This window comes from Dreissena polymorpha, chromosome 6 (assembly GCF_020536995.1).
Source record: "Dreissena polymorpha isolate Duluth1 chromosome 6, UMN_Dpol_1.0, whole genome shotgun sequence".
In the NCBI taxonomy this organism is placed as follows: domain Eukaryota; kingdom Metazoa; phylum Mollusca; class Bivalvia; order Myida; family Dreissenidae; genus Dreissena; species Dreissena polymorpha.
Genome location: NC_068360.1, coordinates 91,335,505 through 91,358,245, shown reverse-complemented (window position 1 = coordinate 91,358,245; position 22,741 = coordinate 91,335,505). Strand labels below are relative to the sequence as shown.

The 22,741-nt window shown below is 34.6% G+C and overlaps 1 protein-coding gene and 1 pseudogene across 1 annotated transcript; both read right to left on the bottom strand.

Annotated features, from left to right (window-relative positions):
- Positions 1 to 2,671: 2,671 nt before the first annotated feature.
- Positions 2,672 to 7,565, bottom strand: LOC127834349 (uncharacterized). Its single transcript, XM_052360109.1, has 5 exons — positions 7,449 to 7,565; positions 6,185 to 7,363; positions 3,144 to 3,973; positions 2,846 to 2,933; positions 2,672 to 2,729 (listed from the first exon to the last, which is right to left on the bottom strand). The coding sequence occupies exons 1-3, from the start codon at positions 7,507 to 7,509 to the stop codon at positions 3,813 to 3,815; spliced, it is 1,401 nt and encodes a 466-aa protein (XP_052216069.1). The 5' UTR covers positions 7,510 to 7,565; the 3' UTR covers positions 2,672 to 2,729; positions 2,846 to 2,933; positions 3,144 to 3,812.
- Positions 7,566 to 17,627: 10,062 nt separating this feature from the next.
- On the bottom strand, positions 17,628 to 20,833 carry LOC127835897 (NFX1-type zinc finger-containing protein 1-like; annotated as a pseudogene).
- Between the last annotated feature and the right edge of the window lie 1,908 nt (positions 20,834 to 22,741).

The following is a 22,741-nucleotide window of genomic DNA, read 5'->3' as shown; positions in this document are numbered from 1 at the left end:
TATTTAAATAACCAAAAGAAGAATCGGCAGGAATATGCATATACTATTGCGGGCGAGCTTTCGGAATGTTCGATGCTCGCATTCCCAGTATGCAGGCATCATTTTCATTTTACTATAATTGATATTTAAATGTCAGTTATGCAATACTCTAGTCTATTTCCTATTAAATTATGGTTGCTTCAAATCTAATAGGATGCACATATATTAAAGAAACATGCATAACGCACACAATTAACTCAATTAGTATTGAAATACTTTGTTTAAAACAAAATACTGAGCCGCACCGAAAATTCCCTACTTTTTAGTTGCAATAAGTTTCCATTGTCACGCAGCACATCGTATTTTAATACCATATTATCACTTACATGTCCAATGACTTCATATACGCGTTGCCTCTTGGTCTTTGTCCTTTACTTCAAAGTAAGGGTTATATGTTCCTAAATAGCTATATAGCTTGCTATAATAGTCATATCGTGACATTGAGGTTTTGAGAAATCGACATTTGTTAAAACCAAGGCTGATGACACCTGATATCAAGTTAAACGACATCTCAAAGTTGTATGTTTATCTCGTTGCAAATACAAATAAATACAATAAAATAAATTAATTTGAAACTATTACGAACAACTGGGGATGCACAGACGGCTGTTTTATTATGGTTTTGATATTGTTTTTTGTCTATATGAAGAAAAAAATTGTGCATACCCACAGTTTTACTCATAACAATGCAATTCAACAATTCAAACAGATACAGTCAACGATTTATAATACTACGTTTCAAAATTGAGCGACACTGCGCTAGAATAAGGACAGAGCTCACAAAACGTGTCAGACGCCACGTTTTCGATGTGCAACCCTCATAAACAATAGATTTAATACATTTGCACTGTCTACAATGGTAAACTTATATATTTGCTAGAGAGAATTCTTTACGCATGATTTCATATAAACAAGATTTATTAAGTACACATTCATCAAGTAATTGATAAATTATGTATAAGCATATCAAACAAGCTTAATATATCATTGAAATGATTAAAAAATATCAGAAAGCCAACGTAAATTATTAGCACTACAACCGTTTGATCAATGCTTGTGCCTAACGCATGAATACACAAATAGACGTCTTCCTATAAAATCGGTAGTGTGCAGTATAACTTATTGTTTGTGCAACAGAAGCTGATAGATGATTGGTATTTGTCACGGTCAATTGAATATATTAACAATATGGGTAGTTTCAACACCAATTTATACTAAAAATGTATTTTTCATATGCATGTTTGTACATTGTATAACCATGGTCAATACAGACTCTCATCGCTTGGCCAGATTGGTCATCGTGTCACCCTGAAATTAAGAATTAATATATATTAATTCGCTTTCGAGAAACACTTAATTGGTACTTATAATCAAGCTACAAGTAACATGAAAATGGATACACATGCATAACTAATATAGACAAGTACATATATAGCAAGTATAATAGGAATATACAAACGTTCAATCAACTGATGTTTATTGCACGCAAACTATGTTATATTATAATGCTTACAATGTTTCTGAATCCAAGACAAAACCATGTATAAACAACGCAGGAATTTATATGAAGACCACTGCTCTATTCATTGTATGCACTTGTTTCTGTAATACCATTGCTACATACACTAAAGTGTGTTACAACAGTAAAGTGTATACATTTTCTACTTTCAAAGTGTAATCATTACATCTACCATTACTTGAATATACTGTGTATATTTATTCATATAACATGTATTTATTCTATGCGATTGAATAAGCTTTATTGCTGAATAATATTCTTGTAGTTATTGTTGTTTGAATATACAAATGTGTTTTATTAATATAAAGTAATTCATATATAACATTTTCTTTCAAATTATGCCTTGCACAACAATAACATATCTGGTGCTCTATAATGTTTCTTTAAGCAATATTGTAGCTTACCAATTATGCCAATGGACTGGTGATGTGTGCAATCGGTGTTACAAAAGTCTTGGTCACAACAGTATTTGCAGCGTGGCAAAGAACGTTGCAATCCATTCCCAATAGCGCTGCACTAGAAATGCATTCACTATGAATCAATGATCACTGATATTTAACTGTATAATAGTCTAATTAAAATATTTGAATAAAATATTTCTATTTAATATTACTCAGTATAAACTTTCAATCATCTATGCTCTAGGTGTTTAAACTACTTAAGTTTTGTAATATGTATAATACGTGATCTGCAATGAATATTGATACAAATATTAATAAATTGAACATATATTTTTTTTTATGCACTATAGTTATATCGACATACCGGTGAATCGACACACCCAAGCTTGAAGTTTGTGTGATCAAGCCAATTAAATTCCTCGATACTGCATGACTAGAGAAAATAATAAGATCACGAAAAATTAAAACTGGTACACACACTTGATGTGATAAAACATTTTAAAAACTTGCCTCAACAGAAATTAATCTGTGCATCTATGTAATCAGAAACATATTGTTTTTAATGTATGTGTTCAATAAAACGTTAAAACGTATAAAATTCTAACTAGGACAATACATAATCTTGCATTATTTTCACTAATTTTAAGACTTGCGCGTCTTAAAACTCACCTGGTGTTTATCACAAGGTGTAATGGACGTGCATTGCTGAATAGTTCGAACATGATTGCAGTCATAGCACAATGGCCCTCGTTCAGGTCTTGAGACTAAACCTACATAAATATTAAACAAAACAGGTTCTGGCATACCGTTATATGATGACGATGGGCATAAAATATTCATAAATCAAGTACATGTGTGTTTCAACATGAGTTTCAATAGTGCATACCTTCATCCCCGCATCCACGACCATTGCAGTAGTCGTTATTGCAACATTCTGCACAGTGACTGGAGCTTGGATAATATGTCGAACAAATCTGAATCCAATCGATCACATGTATAATGTATATATATATACGGTATACATAGTACATATATATTTTAATACATGTATGCAAACTAAAATGTAATATACAAATAATACGTTACTGTGGAAGGATGGATATGTAGAGAAATAATACAGATTGTGATCGAAAATTTATTACATTTTTGATGCATACATTACAATATTTAAACATTAAAGTTACCGAACTATTGGCACATCCCGACCTGTACTTGACATGGGTTCTCTCTACCACACATACCTGAATACATATTCATTTCTTAACATAGATGCAAATACATACAGTTAAAATTATCAATGGTGCGCTGTACAAAGTGTTCTAAAATATTATGTTTTTAAACCGTATTGTAAAATAAGTATACAAATTATAAACTCAAACGTCTCACTTCCCAATCGCCACATTGTTTCACTGTATCACAAAGTTCAAGGTTAGACATGTCTTCACAACTGTAGCACATCAACTGTTTGTTGGAGTCTGCAATTGTAAATATGCGAAAACTCACAAAGTGAACACACATCAGTGTGTACAAATATTACGTGAAAACGAAGGAAAATGTATAGTTGCGTCAGCATTGGATTATTTTTCCGTTAACGTCCGAAACATAATGGAAAACCCGACGGGGGATTACGGGGGATTTTAACGTAGATCATATAAATTAAAACTGAGTATTTGAAACATCCGCGAAGGCTCTAGGAACAAGAAATTAGTCAAACTTATATTTACAATTAATACAGATGTCCTCGTTATTATTTTCATAAACAAGACGGAGAGCCCAATTGTACAATGATTTATTGAAAACGAATTACATCGAAGTTCATTCATTTGGGAAAATTTGATATTGGTCTGTCATGATCATTTCAATAGATGTTGAACAAAATGAACAAACAAATAAAACTTACTGATTTCACAATTCCTTCCACTGTAGCCAGCTAAGCAAGAACAGGTGAAAGCGTTAACACCATCTGAACATGTACCACCGTGAAGACATGGGGAGGATGCACATTCATTCATATCTTGAAAGAGTAACAGCTTGGTGTCCGCAAGCACGGCATTAACATTTTACATAAGTATACCTACTTTGCACTTATCATTGTCTCAAGTAGAAAAACTCGATTTGGAATTGCATGGCCATTTGACCCGATGATTGTTCTCAATGTACGAGTTCTTAACCGTTTGAATATTAAATGTTGTCAAGGTAGAATATTACATGATTGTCTAGATTGAAAGCCGCATACACGTATATATTTGAACATATTCTCAGGAAAATCTATGAAATGCGTTTTATTTTTTTAATCACGTCCAAAATGGTGAAATGGTATCTGTTCAGCTCAAGAGCAATTTCTTGCAGAGATTCCGGCTCCTAATTAACACAAATGGTGGCTTTTTAAAAAGTGATTAACGGTTGATGTTAACAAGGTTACTCCACTTCATAAAAAACTAAAACTGAGTGAATCTCGGCAATTGCTCTCGGAACAAGAAATCAGTCAACTTTTTAATAAAAACTAATAAATGTGACTTTGTTTATAACCTTCAAATTCCCATTTACGTTAGTCACCTCACAGAGAACCCAATCTCATGGATTTCTTTTAAACGAGCCCATGTTATATAACGTTTCATTTGCTTGGGAATTGTGCTGAGGGAATGGCCGGAACATGAAATTCGATGTTGGGAAAAGTGAAACCACAATATTACTTACTTATTTCACAGTTTCTTCCACTGAAGCCAGCTGAGCATGTACAGGTGAAAGCGTTAACACCATCTGAACATGTACCGCTGTGAAGACATGGGGAGGATGCACATTCATTTCTATCTGGAAATATATATATATATATATATATATATATATATATATATATATATATATATATATATATATAGCTTCATTGTACGTGTGCTCAGGAACGGATATTTACATGATAACTTTATATTCCTACCTTTTACTAACTATGTAAGGTCAGTAGTAAATGCTTGTAGAGTACTCGATGCACTTTTTAAAAGTTTTCTGTTAAAGCATGAATAACCGTAATGTTTGGAAAGTCATTTTATTGCGTACAGAAATAAATTTACACGACGGTTACTATGCTTAGCTAGTTGCATCCCTTTAACAGCAAAACGAATGACATAATTGGAAATTGTTTTTGTTTTTTTTAATGTGTAAGTTACAATCGACGCACATTAAAAATGAAAGTATATTAAGGGGCCTACATGAAGGATTGCTTAATCTTGATTAAATGTCAACAATGAATAATGATAATTGTTTCCCAATCATCCCGGGATATATTAAGCCTATAGTATTGCACAACAAACATTCCTCACTTATATATAACATATTAAAACACAACAATGAAATTCCAACAGGCCAAGTAAAATGGAACAGCCTTTTCAGTATTGAAAGCTCAGAATGGAGAAGTCTTAATGCATGGGTATATAAATCACATAAGATTCATTCAACCAATGGTTCCAAGTGAGACTGACTCACAACATACTAGCAACAAATAATTTGTTAAAAAAAAAATAAGTGACTCAGACGAATGTTCTTCTGTAAAACAGAAACAGAGACTATCGCCATTTATTTTGGAGTTGTAATGTCATACAAATGTATTTACATCACATCACATCTGCTATTAAAAACATTGATAACAATTTTATTCTTGATTTAAAAACATTTACACTGGGATCAGTTGGTAACCAGTCTGAAAAGTATAACGTTTTATGTCTCGAAATCAAACGCTTTATTTATAACTGCAGACGTAGAATGGTAACCCCTACAATTCATGGTCTCCGAAGTAGCTGCAAAATAGCCTCTGCAGTTATACAAAACACACATTTAGCCAATAGTTATAAAAGTTCGTGGGAATTGGTCGAATCTCTTTGTAATACTATTTTACCTTCATGATTATTAGTATTTTTGTGTTGTATTTTTATAGAATTGTCATACATTACTGTAACATGAATGATTGTTCTGTAATTCAATTTATTACTATGCTAGCGATGTTTGTATTTTACTGTACAATGCATATTGGCGAATAAATAAAAAAAATGAAAAAAAATGAAAAAAAAGTTTGATAGTCATTTAAAAGTTACAGATTACATAGTTACAGGTTTCGCACAATGAACTACTTTAAATCTACATCTGGTATGTGTGTTATTGTTTTTTCCAATACATCGATTACTAGTATGTTGGTTATTCATTACATAACGTTTACTATAAAAAGAGTATATACAGTTACCAAAGTTTATCCCAGCAGGATAACCGTATGCGGCATCGGATCCAATTCCAAATACAATCAATCCGAACACAACATGTGTATCTGTCGATGTCATCACGTGGTATCCTGAAGTTATTCTGAATGTGAGGACTGTATAACTGTTGAATGGATGTGCCACGTGAGCAGTGTCAACAAGTTGATCACTAAGTAATTTGCCGTCTAGACGAAGCAATTGCGATGCAGAAGAGATTATGGTAACGGAAATATAGTGAATGTGGTCTGCAGAGACCTCTGGTGCAAAAAAAGTATACGCATTCATAAATTGACGAATACTCGGAATTATTGTCATATACGCTTGATTTTCTTTGTATTGTATGACGGATATCGGTTCTTGACTAGTGACGACTAAGGGCGAAAGAGTAGGTACAGACTCAAACCATTTATGTGAATCCATAATTGTGCAATTTTCAAGCAATTCGTCTTTTACACATACCTTGTTATTACGTTGACTACTGAAAATACGAACCATGAATTGGTAAGATAGGATTGGCGGAATGATGAAATTTGTTTCGAATGCATTAGTTGGTATCATTTGTTCACCAATCATATCACAAAAAATATCGGCATTAGGAACAGTCGCACATGCCACTCCGCTTACCACAGATACGGGTTTACTTGACTGGACGATAGTACCAGTAAGATCGCTATTCAGGGAGGCTTCCTGATAGACGTCCAACCGGTTCAGTGTCTTTGATATCGATGTGCCGTTAGGAAAGGATATATTCACCTCAGTGTTCGCAAACGGGGATATCACCATAAATTGTGATGGAAGTCCTCTGTTTGGAAAATAACTAGAAATGTAATATACTCTATCAAGCGCTTGAATAGGCAGGCATAGGTGTGTGTCTTCACTGTACCCATGTTGATATGAATTTTCATCTGTGGTAATGTAGACCGAAACATCAACTGATGATTTAACATAAACGCCGTTTTGTCCGATCCGAGTACCGTAAAGCTGAAGACTATCGTCGAACGTAGTTGAAAATGTTCTATTGAAAGAGTAGGTGGTATTTATTCCGAGATATGGTACGTATACTTCAACATCGCCATTTGTACTGGAGGCTATATCTAGTCTTAAAATGCAATGAGGATCATAACTCAGAAATCCAGTGACGAATTCCCTTCCTGTGGTGGCTGAAAATAGATAGGTAAAAACGTGTGTATTGTAGCGCGACGAATTAATTAGTAAATCCTCAACAATCAACAATACGTTACTTACATTTAAGTGCAAATGTGCATGCGAAAAGGGAAGCCAATATAACCCAATACATGTGCGCCATTATGTACTGCAAACAGCACTTTAATATAAAATATTTACACGCATAGCCTTATAAACGTTTGATAAGAAACACGGCCTGTATATTTGATTCTCTCCGGCTTGACCTAGATCAACGGTCATAATAATTATGGAACCACGCTTTAAATAATAGCTGCATGGGCCGGGTTATGAGTTCATTTATCAATTTAAGATCACAATATTGTAATACAGATTTAATAATTGTTTTTAAAAAAATTATGCATTCGGAAATTTGAGTTCGATTAATTGACATTGACAATTAACTAATGTTTTTTTTTTTACGTTTGATCGCTTATCATTGCACTGAAGGTAAACATCTTGTTCATGAAGTTTATTATGTGTGCCTATTAACTTCCATATAGATCTATGTATTGGAAAGTAAAATAATGGAATATCTTCTTGTCACATATTAACAATAACCCAACTCGCCTGAAGTTATCTTAATGTTGCAGAGCGTTTCATAATTACAATTTGTATTGCTCCTGTCGTTTGTTTCCATGAACATTTGCTAAAAAATCCAATTACAAGTGAAGGTGTGTTTTGTCTTAAACAATACATAAACGGAGATTGAAAAAACAAACATTTTTAATTTTGTAAAGCTTAAAGGTAAACTCGCTTTTATTCAATAAGCTGCTTTAGTTATGGTTTCATTTAATATGTAATGTCCGGTTTTTTCTTTCAAGATGACATGTTTGAACAGTTGTTATTGTCTTGCGATCCATTTCGTTTGTAATAGTATTTTAAAAAAGACCGATCTGGTTACTTTTTCAGTAGATGTTGTTTTCAAACAATATCTATACATATATTCTCGCCATATCAATAACCAATGCACAACAAACGTCAATGTTATAAACGTGCCCCGTTTTGCTATGCATTGATTGAATATAGCAGATCGGTGGGCACAGTTTTAATTATGTATGCACAGTTGAAGACACGTCAGTAGTCTGAGTTTTTTTTAAACAACAAGTCGTATAATGAGGATGTTTATGTCTATTTGGTTAGACATTTCGTTATTTAGTAGAAACGACTAGAAACCTTAGTCAATGTTTGGTATGGCAAACATTAAGTTCTATAATTGAAAACTTACTACGCATCCTGAAACACTTTACCCGATTGCCGAGGCAAAGAGGTTGCACCTATAATCAATACATATATCATGTCACTAACTACCTGTTTCATTATGCTTTCACTTGATTCAAACGAATTCATCATTTTTATTAGAACATAGTATTCAAGGGCGTTGTATTAAAATATGTTTTTTTAAAATGATCAGCGACTGAAATTGTAATTCACAAAAAATATAAATACACATTTTGGTTGCTATTAAAACATGCATGTTTTGGATGTGACTACTGCATGTTATTATGCATGATTATCTTACATTAATGGAATACTTTCAACCTATGTTTACAAAAAGGGAACTGAATTCCGCTTAAGTGTTCTTAATGGAGTCCTTGTTATTCATTCAATGAATCACGAACTGGCTGCTTTGGTCATGCCATTTACTGGTCCTCCACATGTTACTTCACTAAGATGTTTCATCACGATGTTACTTTTATAGAAAATGTCCTCCAACGAATTTTCAAAAGTCGAAATATTATTGAAGTAGTAACACTTTTATATAAAGCGGATGTTCGTGTTGAAAAACATTATTGAGTCGAACCAAGCTCATCACATTTTGAGACAGATTTCAATATATAAAAGGGGACGTTTTGGTAAATTGACAAATTAAAAAAAATTGTTTTAGATTCGCATATTTTCATTGTAGTTATGATATTTATGAGGAAACAGCAATACTGAACATTAATCATGCTATAAAATATCCATTATGTGTATCTTTAAACGATTTAAAAACTTGAAAATTATAAAGCGTTGCAACGCAAAACGATTGAATAATTTGGAGAATTATGTTGTTGTCGTTATATTTTGTGATACTATGCATATTGCTTTTATAAGGTATAAAATACATCTGTGATTGTGTGAGAACGGATGGCCGAGTGGTCTAAGCGGTAGTTTTACTCCAGGGCTCCAGGGATCAGTGGTTGGAGCCCCGTTGGGGGTTACTTTTTTCTTTCTTTAAGTGTAATCATGATTTTTTACTTGAGCTTTTTAGATCCAATATTGGCATTTATCAATATAAAGCATATCATGACAAACTTCAATACATGCCAAAATCTGTGAAAGACCCTTTTAAACCAAAAAACTATGTATCAATCAGATTCACTTATGCGTGAACTCGCTTTAAAATGTATGAACGGAAAGACTATTTATATCAATCCATCTATAAATATATGGATTCATTTTAAGTGTATGAACAAAAAATAGCACTATATATAAACAATCCATCCTAATAAAAAATTAAAGAATAAATATAACGTTTCATTGTCCTTATATAAACAATGTCGATCATATTTTAAGTAAAGTAATCTATGCATGGAACCAAACAACCTACAAATAATCGTGGCAATGTAATTTTGCTCAAATCTAACTATCTGCAATCTAAAATCTAAATAGCGGTTAAGGAGGAGGGGAGTACGTTGGTATGCGCAGTTAACGGATGACGGACGACGACCGAAGGACAAAAAATACTTTCCAAAGTTAGCCATGTGTAATTCTCACAAGACCTAAAAACAAGGAAGTCACGATAACCTTACTTAACTTGACTGACGAATAGCGTGTACTTTTGATTTGAAATCTTGGTATCGGATAACTACTCACATAGAAAACTGGAAGCACATTAATTTGCTTGTCAAGATATATCTCCGTATTGCACAGTGAAACGTCTACTTATCTATATTTATTTGAATACCTTGATGTTTTTTATATCGATTCATGTATAGTAAATGTGTGTTTTAAAGTAATTGATTTGTTATTATTGATGTTTTAAAATACTTATCATTTATTTAAATTTAGTCGTGATAGCAACCGTATTAACCAATAAGAATAAACACAGTTTGAAAAGCCACTAAAGCGGTAATCTGTCCGATTTATGTCGTCCAAAATTATTTGAGCCCCCGCGTTAAGCAATTTCGAAACAAGCGTTTAACAGCATGTATGTTGATCAATTGCTTATGTCTTTACCACGAGTAAGTTATCTCGTCTCGACGACCTAACACGAGTTACCGTTACTTATTACGGCCTTACAGAAAGCCGGTAAATTCAAACATTCATGTCTATAATGGTATTGTCATAACGAAAGTGGCTATGAAATACGTACCTTTGAATCAGCTTTGTTTTAAGATTATATCTATTATTCAGGAACGTTCAGGGTTATTTGAACAAAAGAATAAGTCGGATTTATACTATATATATATATATACTGCAAAACGTAAATAAATGCATGTAATTTGACAATGAGAACATTAATAAAATGCATTCATCTTTTTTAATAAATGTAGAATTATATGGTTAGTTTCGACAAACACTAAGTTAATGGATTTGGCATTAAGCGTTTATCTTGTTGCGTATTGCTACCGGCATTTATTATGTGCATTTAATGAACGAGAATCATACTATAAAATTAATGTGTTAAATAACAATGTAAGTGTATAAAACTCTATTTGGAACAATACAAAATCGTGCATATTTAAACTCACCTTGTGTGTATTACATGGACGTGGATTGCTGAACGGTTCGAACGTGATTGTGGGCATAGTACAATGGGCCTTGTTCATGTCTTGAGATTAAACCTACACGCATATTAAACAGCACTCGCTCTGACATACGCATATATGAACAAGACACTAGCAAAATAATCATATATAAACTACACTCATTCTTGCTTCCATGTCCATTTCAGAAGTCGCTACTGCAATATTTTGCACATTTACTGGAGCTTAGGTCGAACACATCTGAAACTAATAATACCTTACTGCCTAATAAGAAGAGAACTCTATGTAGAAATATCAACTATAAACATCCCAGATTAACATTATAAATTGATGAACTAGTTAATGAAGACATTACATTATGTTAAATTGTAGATGTTTGACATATTGGAACATCTCAACCTCTACTTAGGATGAATTCGCTCTACTCTTCGCACCTGAAAACAAATTTCATAATGCAGAAACACACAATTAAATTGTTAAGGTGCGCTGTAAAACCTTTTATGAAATATATAATGTTCTTCTTTAAGTCTATGATTTATAAACTAAATCATATCACTTCCCCATTGCCATATGTCTTCACTGTATCACAGAGTTCAAGGTCAGGCATATCGGCACAACTGTAGCATATCAACTGCTTGTTGGAGTCTAAAATTGTACATAAACGAAAATTCACAAACTGAAAACACACCAGCTTTTTATTTTAAAAGTCTTTGAAACAGTAGATATTGAACAGGTGTGTCTGGGAATGAACTGAACATATTGTTAATAATGCTTTTTCTGTTGCCTTTATAGTATTTATTGTATGAATTGTTTAAACATTACCTTCTTGACACAAAAATATATACATTTGACGTTAAAACTTGAACAACATTTAAAGCTGTTTCAAATTGAATTATTCTAACGTTTGCGGCCAAAACAAGATGGAATCCTAAATGAGGGATAACGGTGGATGTTAACAATATCATATATAATATAATTTAATACTGAGTAATTGTAATATCGGCGATTGCTCTCGGAATAAGAAAGTAGTAAAATTTGTAATCAAAATTAAGAAAAAGGTTTGAGTTTTTAAATCTCTAAAAGATCATTCCGAAAGAACGTCAGCTAGAAGACGGAGACCGTATTTACATGGGTTTTATGTAAAACGAGACACTTTTATAATAAGGTTAATTCATTTGCAAATATTGATATGGGACTGCCCAGATAATTGAATTGTATGTTGAAAAAGGTAAAACCAGAATATTACTCACTGATTTCACAATTCCTTCCGCTTAAGCCTCCTGAGCATGTACAGGTGTAAAAAGTTAACACCATCTGAACATGTACCGCCCTGAAGGCATGGGGAGGATGCACATTCATTTCAATGTGGAAAAATAGGTATAACTTTGATGTATGTGTGCGCGGAAATTTACATTATACCGGTATATAAATATGTAAAGTCAGCAGCAACTACTTGTAGAGTATCCGGTTGATAGGTTGTTCTAGTTGTTTCCCTTGTACAGTAATTATTGTTGAGTAACGCATGACACAAACAATGCGCTTGGTTTTGTTGTTGCTAATAACGGGTCATTTAATGTTTGGTATAGATAGAGACCATTACTCCGGTTATATCGAAATTATGCAAACCAAAATAAGAAGGTGCCCAATTTAACATGTAGGGATATAATGATTTCTACATGTAACATCAATAGTCTTTGAAGTACGCGTGCCACTAGTGAATAAAATATACTTAAAAAAACGACCTAAACTTCGGCTATGTCGACAAATTCGAACCAATCTTTTTCCGTACGTAAGTTCAATTGCTGGTAAATATGTTAGCAGCATAACTTTTATGGTTACAACTGACGCAAGTTAAAAATTACATTTTGGAGATGGGCTCCATATCCGAATTGGTAAAAAAAACGTTGTGACAAAATATGACGTCGCTTAAATCACTTGCTGCTTAAATTGTTCGCAAAATTTAAGCCCTCTTTAAGCATTCCACAACATAAAGTCCAACGGACAGGCGGGAGGATGTTCGGACGAAGGAAAATCTATATGCCTCCTACCCCTTCTTAGAGTGGGAACAAACACAATCAGAGCCAAGCCAGTGAAACATCATGGGTTGCTTTCAAAACATGAAATAAGTTAATGTAAAATGATTAAGTTTAAACAAGAGAGTCAACAGCAATATGTAGATCACTGGAGACCAGAACGGATCTTGAACTGAACTGTTTTTTGTAGTTGTTGTGAATTCTGATCTTTTTAACCGGAACCGTTTTAAACTCCACTTAGACATCATTCAAGTTTTCTGATAAAGTGTCAAGCTGATTTATCAAAAGTACGAATTTTAGAGAGTTCAAAAGGTTTCGCATTAGCCTTGTTAAGAAAAACTACCCGACTTGAGCGTTCATTTACGGTTTCAGCCGGGATATTGATTTCTTTTGAGTTTTGAACGTTTAACTAAAGCCATGTAAGCGACTGTGCCATTCTCTCTGGCGACCATGTTTTTAACAAATCAGAACCCGTTTTGTACTGAGACGATATGCCATGAACACATATGATCCGAGCAAGTTTAATCAAGATATAACACAAAAATATGACTTCAAACATGTTAACCAGTTTTCACTTTAGCCATATATGGACACTTGCCACGCCCCTGCGGCCGTGTTGTTTACGGCGATTGGCACATTAAAAATATCTTTAGCACAAATGTTCCGCAAGTTAAATGAAGAATTAAAACAAATTGTCTAACTATAGTGAGTTGTTGAAAACTGCCCTTTACCGCAAAATGGACAACGGACGACGGACGACGGACGTCGAATGACGGAAAAGAGGTAATCACACGCTCATCATAAGCATGTAATGCAAAGACGAGCTAAAAGGGATCTGCTTTAATTGTCGCCATATAGTCATTTAAACATAAACGTCAGAAATAAGACGGAGCACCCGATTAACAAAAGTGGTGGTATATCTTTCAAATTTGCCATAACATTACTAAGATTCATTCATCTGCCAAAATTGAAGGGGATTCAATTGTTGTGTATGCTAAGAAAAGTGTAAACAAAGGTACTCACCGGTTTCACAGTTCCTTCCACTAATGCCGGCTTGACATGTACAGGTTTAACTGTTTATATCACTTGAACATGTGCTACCATACAGGCAGGAGTTAGATATGCATTCGTTAGTATCTAAAAAAGTTTAGTTTGTATACGCATGGACTGAAAATGATTTTAAAACTGCATTTTTCCATCTTATTCCAAAAATCTTAATAATTTGACTTCAAAAACGTGCTAAAATGGTGAATGTAAAACAACAGTTATTATCATACGGATATTTGGACCAACGTTTTGGCTTCGTAAATTTTTAACAAGGCATCGATAGTTGTACAATCAATACTTAGGATGTATAAGTGGCACCTTTGTAATTGTTCGAATAAACTTATTTGTATAAATGGCTCACTACATCACTTACAGTATTAATAAATTATATAGATTTACCAAAGTTCACCCCAGCTTGATAACCGAATGGGTCATATGGCCCAATTCCAAATACTATTTATCCGAACACAACATTTGTGTTTCTGTCGATGTCATCACGTGGTATACTGCAGTAGTTTTATGTCTTGTTTGCGGTTATGTGTTTATCCAGGCGCGGTAGCGTATTCAAAGTCAAACTCAGGTGTAACATCACGATTGATAGATTGATAGACTGCTGCACGCGAACATAAGCACTTATTTAATTTTGCACGTTAACCCGACTTTTACTTGAATAAATATAACAGTAGCTAATCTTACAAAAAGCTGGTGACCGTAATCGATATCAGTATGTGATTGTCTATTAAAACTCTGGACATTAATGTTTTATTTCCATAAATGTAGTAAATATAGAGATATGAAGTAGTTGCACGCAAACGTTAATCTCATTTTTTAGTAAAAAGGGGACATGCATATGCTAAATTGCAGATGGAATTCTGAAACCGGTTTCTGACATGGACAATTATCTTGAACAAATGTGTGAAGGTAAGGTTAAAAATCTGAAGTAGAAACAGTGAAATTGAGATGTTGCGCGCAAACATAAACCGTTGTATTACGCAATCACCGACAACGACGTGGACATATGAATGCGTAGGATAGCTCGGACAAATCTATTAATAATCTTACTAATTAAACTTATTCGTTATAGTCACAAATTAAATACAAATGCCAGGTCTTAATTTTAAATAAGGAAGGCCCGTGTTTCAGGCATAATGTTTTTATCTCGACATATACATAATTACTACTATTTCTATATATTTGTATACATAACGTGATGGTCGTGGTGGAATAGACAATATGGTAACCGCCTAGCGACCATTATGAAATCTTTTTCTTTAGAATGTGTACCCTGTTTCTCATTATATAGTCATATCTTTGCAGTCAGTCAACTTCTTTAAGCTTCTCTAGTGCAAGTTGAGCAGATTTTAGTAGTTAGTAAATGTAGATACGAGAACCTTTATTGCTTATGTTAGATACTGAAAACATTTCATCGTCATTAAAATTAATGTAGATAATAACAATACTTAATATTGTATGATCAATCGCTAACAGATATGCCGTTGCAGCAAGGACTGAAAACGTGAGCTCCGGATTTTTAGTTGTGCCTTCTTTTAAAAGAAGCTCGTTGGCTAGAAAGTCATAGTTGTCTTATTCTGAACAAAAAATAAAACAAAAACAAAAATCATAAGAAAAGGCCATAAAAATTGCCCAACAGTTTAACATATTTAAAACTTACCATTCGGGCACTTGAACCAATGACCCGTGTTTAGTTTCATTGCCTGTGTTATTGAAATCCGCTCTTTTTCAGTTATCTTAAACCCAGGAATCATAGTCTTGCCCTTCATGCGATTCAAGCAGGCACGCACTCGATCAAATTAATCTGCAGTTAATACATGAAACGAAAACAATGTGTTCCTCACAATTTTTATGTCATTTGCTACTTTGGAATGTTTACCAACTCGTTTCAAATGTTTCTCCAGTTTATGACACTTGAAGTACAATTGGGCTCGGTTTAATTCGGTGTTTATATAAATTAGTTCTTGCTCAGAAAATACAAAACGAGCGTGTGCAACTTTTTTAACAATGTCTTCAAAAAACGGCATTCTTTGTGTGTTCACTGTCATCTCAAACAAAGTTTCGAACTTATGTATTACTTGAAGTTGAACATTTATTGTTTGAATAACTTGCTAAGATAAAATAACAAAACTTTTGTTTTCTTTTAGGGACGTTATCCGTTTTTGAATTTTGAAGTAAGCATTTCTGATCGCAGCATTACAACTTTTAAAAGCGAGCTCCGTAGCTGATATTGATGCGTAGCTTGATTTAGATATTTGATTTTTTTTGTTTCAACAAAAACTTTGTTTCCGCGTCCAACATTGTTTTCAATTTTCCGAATGATCTACCGAGAATTGCTTTCTTGACTTGTTCAATATCTCGCTGTTTATTCACAATATATCCATATCTCACACATTTGCGAATAGGCGTTTTGCATTTTGGACAGCATTATAAACAAAGCTCTCCGGTTTCTTCTTTCATATTCATGTAGTAATCAAAACCTGTGGATTCCAGTACATGCCCACAGTCGTGCAGTTTTACTATTCGTGCGTTTTGGAGGTCTTCAGTGCCAAAGAAAATCTCAGTAACTTTTTCTTTATCATAAAGTTGGCAAAGGTGTGGACACGGCTCACCACACAAACCAATGCATATGTGGTTGCAGTTTAGTATTCTTTCACAAGGTTTGTTGCATGGTGGCCGATTACATGGTTCACTGCAAAGTTTTGAGCATTGATCATGTTTACAAGACCATGTAAATGGTTCCTTACAAGGCGTGCATGGGATGCCACACAGTTTGTTGCATGTGCTATGTACGCATTTGTTTTGACATTTCTGATTACATGGCAAACAATGCGCACACGGCGATTCGCATTGATAACCACATATTGAAATACGACTGCATATCTGCCTGCATCTGTCGTGATATCTTCCATTTAAGCAAGAACCACACGTACCATTACATTCATGGCCACATTGTAGTATACTGCCGCAAGGCTGTGGACATTGTTCTGAATTTTCCTGGCAACAACGAATTTTACATGTATGTGCACAGGAAAATTTCTTTTCAATTTCATATTCACAGTTTTCAGTATGCGGATCACCGCATGCATGGGTACATGGGTGTCCGCAATCGAGAATTGTAGGACAAGGTTTGGTGTTGCAAATAACTTTAGAAGGATCCAAGTGACATTCGATATCTTGCAAGTGCCCGCATTGTGGAATGGTCATCGTAACAATTACTGCACATGGTTGGCAAGGATCTTGATAACATTTGCCTGTGCACTGATGGTTCCGTTCACAATGTTGGTAACATGGTTTTTGACACTTCAACATTTTATGAAAGGGATCTTTTATATGACACTTCAGTGGACAAGTATGGCCACAATTCAGTATTCCTCCACACATTTACGTACACCCGCCTAGTGGAGCATCATGGAAGACCATGGCCGTTTTGCAATTTTCGGTGGGTCGTTTGGATGATTAGCGCAACGGAGTTGTAATCCTCTTGAGATAGAACCCCTTTTTATCATGTCGTCTGTAATAGCTTTCCACAAAGACGACACAGATGATAATTGGTCAAAATTACTGACTACGAAGAATCATATTTTTGCTCGCGAAAGAGCAACACAAATTCTATTTTCAGTGTTCAAAAACCTTATTCAATTTTCATGGTTGCTTTTTACAAGTGATAATATAACAATAACATTTTCTTCTCCTTGATAATTGTCTACGACGGTTACATTTACTCCCTCATATTCGTCGCGGTTCATACACGTCTTTTTAATTCAAGTAACTGACCTGTGTATGTGGTAAGAACGGTTATTTGGGACACATTGTAGTTTTGTAGCAAAGGATGTTTTGCAATTTTAGCAACATAATCGGCTTCAAATGGATTAGCAAAACTTTTGAGCTCACCATTAGAACTTTCCGGTTCGTTATGATTGATGAACATGACATTCTTTGCTAAGCCTTTAACATCGCCGTAGAATCGCACATGGTTGTGATCATGAAGACCTGGGTAAATATGCCGCATGTTATCCGCTATGTCTTGTCTCATCCTGTGCTGAAGCTCTAAACATTGCGTTCGAAAAAACTTATGTTCAGATTGTTTCTGGTAGCCAGTTTGTAAACCGATGGATTTGGTCGCAACTGTTTGTGATCACCTATCAAAATAATGTGCTTGCATCCATCACTCAGGGGTGTGATGATATGAGCTTCCAATACTTCAGCCGCCTCTTCAACAATCACAATCGGAGGTTTTATGTCCCGTAAGGTGCTGCGGTATCTAGCAGCGAATGTTGTTGTCATTCCAATAACGGTTTGCATTTTTGCCTCTTTGTATCGTTTAGCTATTATCTTAAAACCTTCCCTTTCTTGTTCAATCTTATGATATAAAAACAAACAATATGTCTGCACACAGCTTCGATAACGTCTCCATCTGTCTTTAAGGTTGAGCTTCCAAATATCGTCAATATCACATGCTTCTTGGTGTGTCATCAAGTCATTACTTAAAATTAGATTTGGTATCTTTTTCTTGACAGATTTCCGAATTAATTGTTCTTGTTTTAAGCGAAACTGAAGCTCATTTTCTTCTTGCTTCATTCTCTTGTGGTCTCTTTGCAGTTTTGCAGTTCCTTATTCTTGTTTGTCTGTTCCTCCTTGGATAATTCCTGATTGCTTTCATTTAAATTAAAACGAATCTTGGTTATATGATTCAGAAGTTCATGCACGTATTCCTTGGTGACATTATAACCTGATAGTATCTTCCGTCTGGCTTGATACAATATTGCAACCTCAGATGTGTGAAAATCTGGTAGTATATCTTCCAAAAGTATACTAGCAGATCTTTCGTTTCCTGTGGTTACATGAATGCCGTTTTCCAAATCCTCATCGTCATTGGGGCCTTCGTAAATTGTCTGTCTGCACTCATGCTCTATTAAGTCCGTTCGTAGCCAATGAGCTATAGTTGATTGAGCAGAATCATCGGTATTGGTTGATATTCTATTTGTTTGTAATGATTGGAATTGCCTATCGCTCAATACATCACGTAGTGTTTCTTTGTTGATTATAGTTTGTAAACAGATTTGTATAGTTATGGTTAAATCGCGTATTTTGGTTTGACATTTGTTTTAATCCGTACGCGCCGAGTTTTTTAATTGCGTCATTTTCCCGATAGCGCTCCGAGGACTGTTAGCGCCCGTCCGATATTGTTTCAATGTATATTTTCAACCGCTCACTCTTCGAACGGCCACCAACGCGCACCAAGTCCCCGCGATAAAATTTCGCAACTCCCTCAAGAAATTGATCAAGTGCGTGGTTTGTATAGCAAACTATCAACATCGGTGAGGTCATTCCACTCTCATTGGCCCATGTGTCTTTGTTGTGAAGCAAAACTTTTGCCAACTTAAGACCAATGTATGTTTTTCCCGTTCCTGGTGGACCTTGAATAATTGCAAATTCTCTTGATAGTGCGTTCTGTATGGCTCGCAGCTGCGAGCCTTCTTATTGCAGACTTGACCTTGCTGGCCATGACGAACTGTCAAGTACTTTCACAAGTGCAGACTTTGTGTTTCCTTTTGACAAAATACGCTGGTGAACACTTAGTACCTCGTTTCGAATATGGCTAGGGTGAACAATTGTGTAGTCATCGTGTATCAACGGCCACAAATCAAAAGTTGTTTTGTAATCCAAATACGCAGGTGGGGGCATTTAGGTTGGCTAAATATAATATGTTTTGCAAATGAGAAATTCGTTTCGTTCATGAATTGAAGCCCATATAATACATGTTTGTAAGATTTAAAATACACTGTAGATTCAGCAATAGTAAAGTTTCTGTTTAGCACATCTGATATCTTGACATTTTCAATAAAAACAGTAAATAGCCCGTCCATTAAGCACACATTTAACATAGGATTAAGATACAATATGTAAGTGTTTAACGTCATTTCATTTTTGGCGAATTTTTACATTTTTTTGGCGCCATTTTATATAACGCCATTTATGACGTCATCATGTACAACGTCATTTGACGTTTAAAAACATTTTTCTTTGTTATTTAAATTGTGCAGTCAAAAGACGTAAAAATGTAGTTAACATATAATTTCCAATGTTTTGATAAAGGCATTATGCCGAAACGTCAATTAAAGGAGTATAATCAGAGCATTATCTTTTCGTTTTCAATTTCGGTAGTCAAAACAAGCTTGTCAAATTCATTGTCAGAAAGACAAACCAATGATCCATATATCAAACGTTTACCTAACTCCCAATGTATTTCTCTTAGCCCTTGTGTCATTTCCATTTTCATTTTAAAACTTAAACCAAATTCAGTGAGTTCTGGTCCAACTACAATTACGTTTCGATATATACGAATACCAGTATTTTCAACGTTAGGTTTAGTTTTGCTTTGATTGTGTTGAATGTACTCCGTGATGCCATCTCTTAAAGGCCCAATAAAATTTTCTCTTAAAAGTCTAAATTGTACATCTAAATAATCATCTACGTCTTCGTATTTTCCGCCTAGTTTGTTTTTCCGTAGGAATGGTTGGCTGAAGCCTTTGATTTCTTCTATTCTCGGAAGAACCGATATCGTTCTAAAGTTGTCTGATGGTTTACCTTCATGGCTCATTTGGTTTTTCGTCTTTTGTATAAGCATTATTAAGATCAGCAAAATCGTTTAATTATTTCCTTGTTACATCGTTAATACAAGAAGCGTTTGCTGGGTCATCAGCGATCATTTTTATAACTGTAAACAACCTTCTGAAAACTGATATAGTCATTGGATTATTGGCCACTTGATTTGTCATAATTTGTGTCACACATGTTACAACAGTTTGTTTTGTATCCGATACGAAACCTGACTGCAGGTCGATCAAGAAGGTTAGAAGAGCTTCCCAAAAACCCTCTTCGCATAAAATTTCAAAAAGTGTATAAAGCGCGGTTGGCACATCTACACTTTCGAATGCTTTGTTTAGCACTTTAAGATAGAGCAACAGCAATTCTCGATCTAACTTTGTTCTTACAATACATTTTCGTAATGCGATATTTTTCTTCGTTAGTTCCATAACAATGAGAGACGCGTCGTTTTTTTCCATTGCTTTTAGAAATGGAAAACCTTAGCCGACTGGTTCATGTTTTGAAGTTTCTGTGATAGATAGTTTATCATCATGTGTTTTATCTCTAGTCGTTGACTGATAAATATTAGTTTTTTTATATTCCATTTTTGTATCCTTACTGGGAGTAGATCCAATCTTGGCTGGATGTATCATGCTTTGGGTTTTAGGTCTACATCCATCGATGCATTCAATATTGTTTTCTGTGTGGCTTTGGTAGAATGATTGTGCATCCGTGTCGGGCACTAAATAGGATTTAAACTTTCCCACAGTTCTTCTCTCGTTACGTCTGTTACTTTGACCGCTTTCCGAAAGCATAGCATGTTGATCATTTTGAATTTTATTTCCTCTGTTTTTACGCCTGTTCATGGTTTCTGTAGAACGATTTGATAGTTCTTCAGAGCTCATCGTCGTGTTTTGAAAAAGAAACGGAGATGCTGACTTATATTCAATCGGTGTATTTTTGTTGTTCTGTAAACTGTTCATGGTTGGTTGTTCATCGTTTCTCTCATGTATATCAAGTGCCGTTGTATGCAAACTACCACCTGACTAGTTTCGGTCTGTACTAGCATGCAGTCCTTTTTGGGCAAAGTTTCCTTTCCCTCTTTGGAATTGAGCATGATACGTTGTCGATACAATCGGTAGACGTTTTCCTGAGGAAGACTCTGCATTTTGTCTTCCACTATTATCATAATTAATGGCTCTTGGAATATCAAAATCAGTTCGATCAGCAGATTGTTTTTTTTACTAGAATGCCTTTTGCTTTCAAGTTGAGATTGTATATCTAACTTATTTCTGACGTGTTTATCTTCGAGTACAGACTGGTCATGGTAATATCGACTGGTTTCATTCTGGCCTGATGTCACATTCTCTTTCGAATTTACAGGCGGACCCTCTGCCTTAAGAAATGTTCTTTGCTTTGGATTGTGTTGTCTACCGTGGTGATTTTTCATTATCAGTTCTTGTAATAAAACAGAAAGCCATATAATAAAAGTAACGTGTAAATACAACCCAGTTTTGTTATTTCAATGGTGCCTCCGTATATCAATAAAGAAGTCCGAAGGATAGCATCGTCCCTCGCGGTCATTATTTTTGCCTTGGAGTCCGATATAGTCAATGAAATGGAGTGACTAGACACGAAAAAAACAAGTCTTCAAAATTGAATCACCCTTAAGTGACTTTGATCTTTACCTAGCGTCAAAGGCACATGCCTCCTAAACATCGACTCAATTATCTTTAAAAGGAGCAAGGTTTCATAAAAATCATTCAAGGAGTGAAGTCGTGTTGGTAAGACATGAAAATGTTACGTACAATTGGATCGACTGACAGACACTATTGGGCATTCCTATTAATCCCTAATGCTGGCAAATGATTAACAATCCTGTACACGAAAAGCTTCTAATTCACAGGTGAGTATAACTAAC

What these genes read in the sequence shown, in the direction of transcription:
- LOC127834349 (XM_052360109.1), bottom strand. Translation starts at nt 7,509, where the DNA reads ATGGCGCACATGTATTGGGTTATATTGGCTTCCCTTTTCGCATGCACA. An exon ending in ATGCACATTTGCACTTAAAT is followed by an intron (nt 7,364 to 7,448) that starts GTAAGTAACGTA and finishes ATCTATTTTCAG; the next exon opens with CCACCACAGGAAGGGAATTC. An exon ending in TGGGATAAACTTTGGTAACT is followed by an intron (nt 3,974 to 6,184) that starts GTATATACTCTT and finishes TACTCTTTCAAG; the next exon opens with ATATGAATGAATGTGCATCC.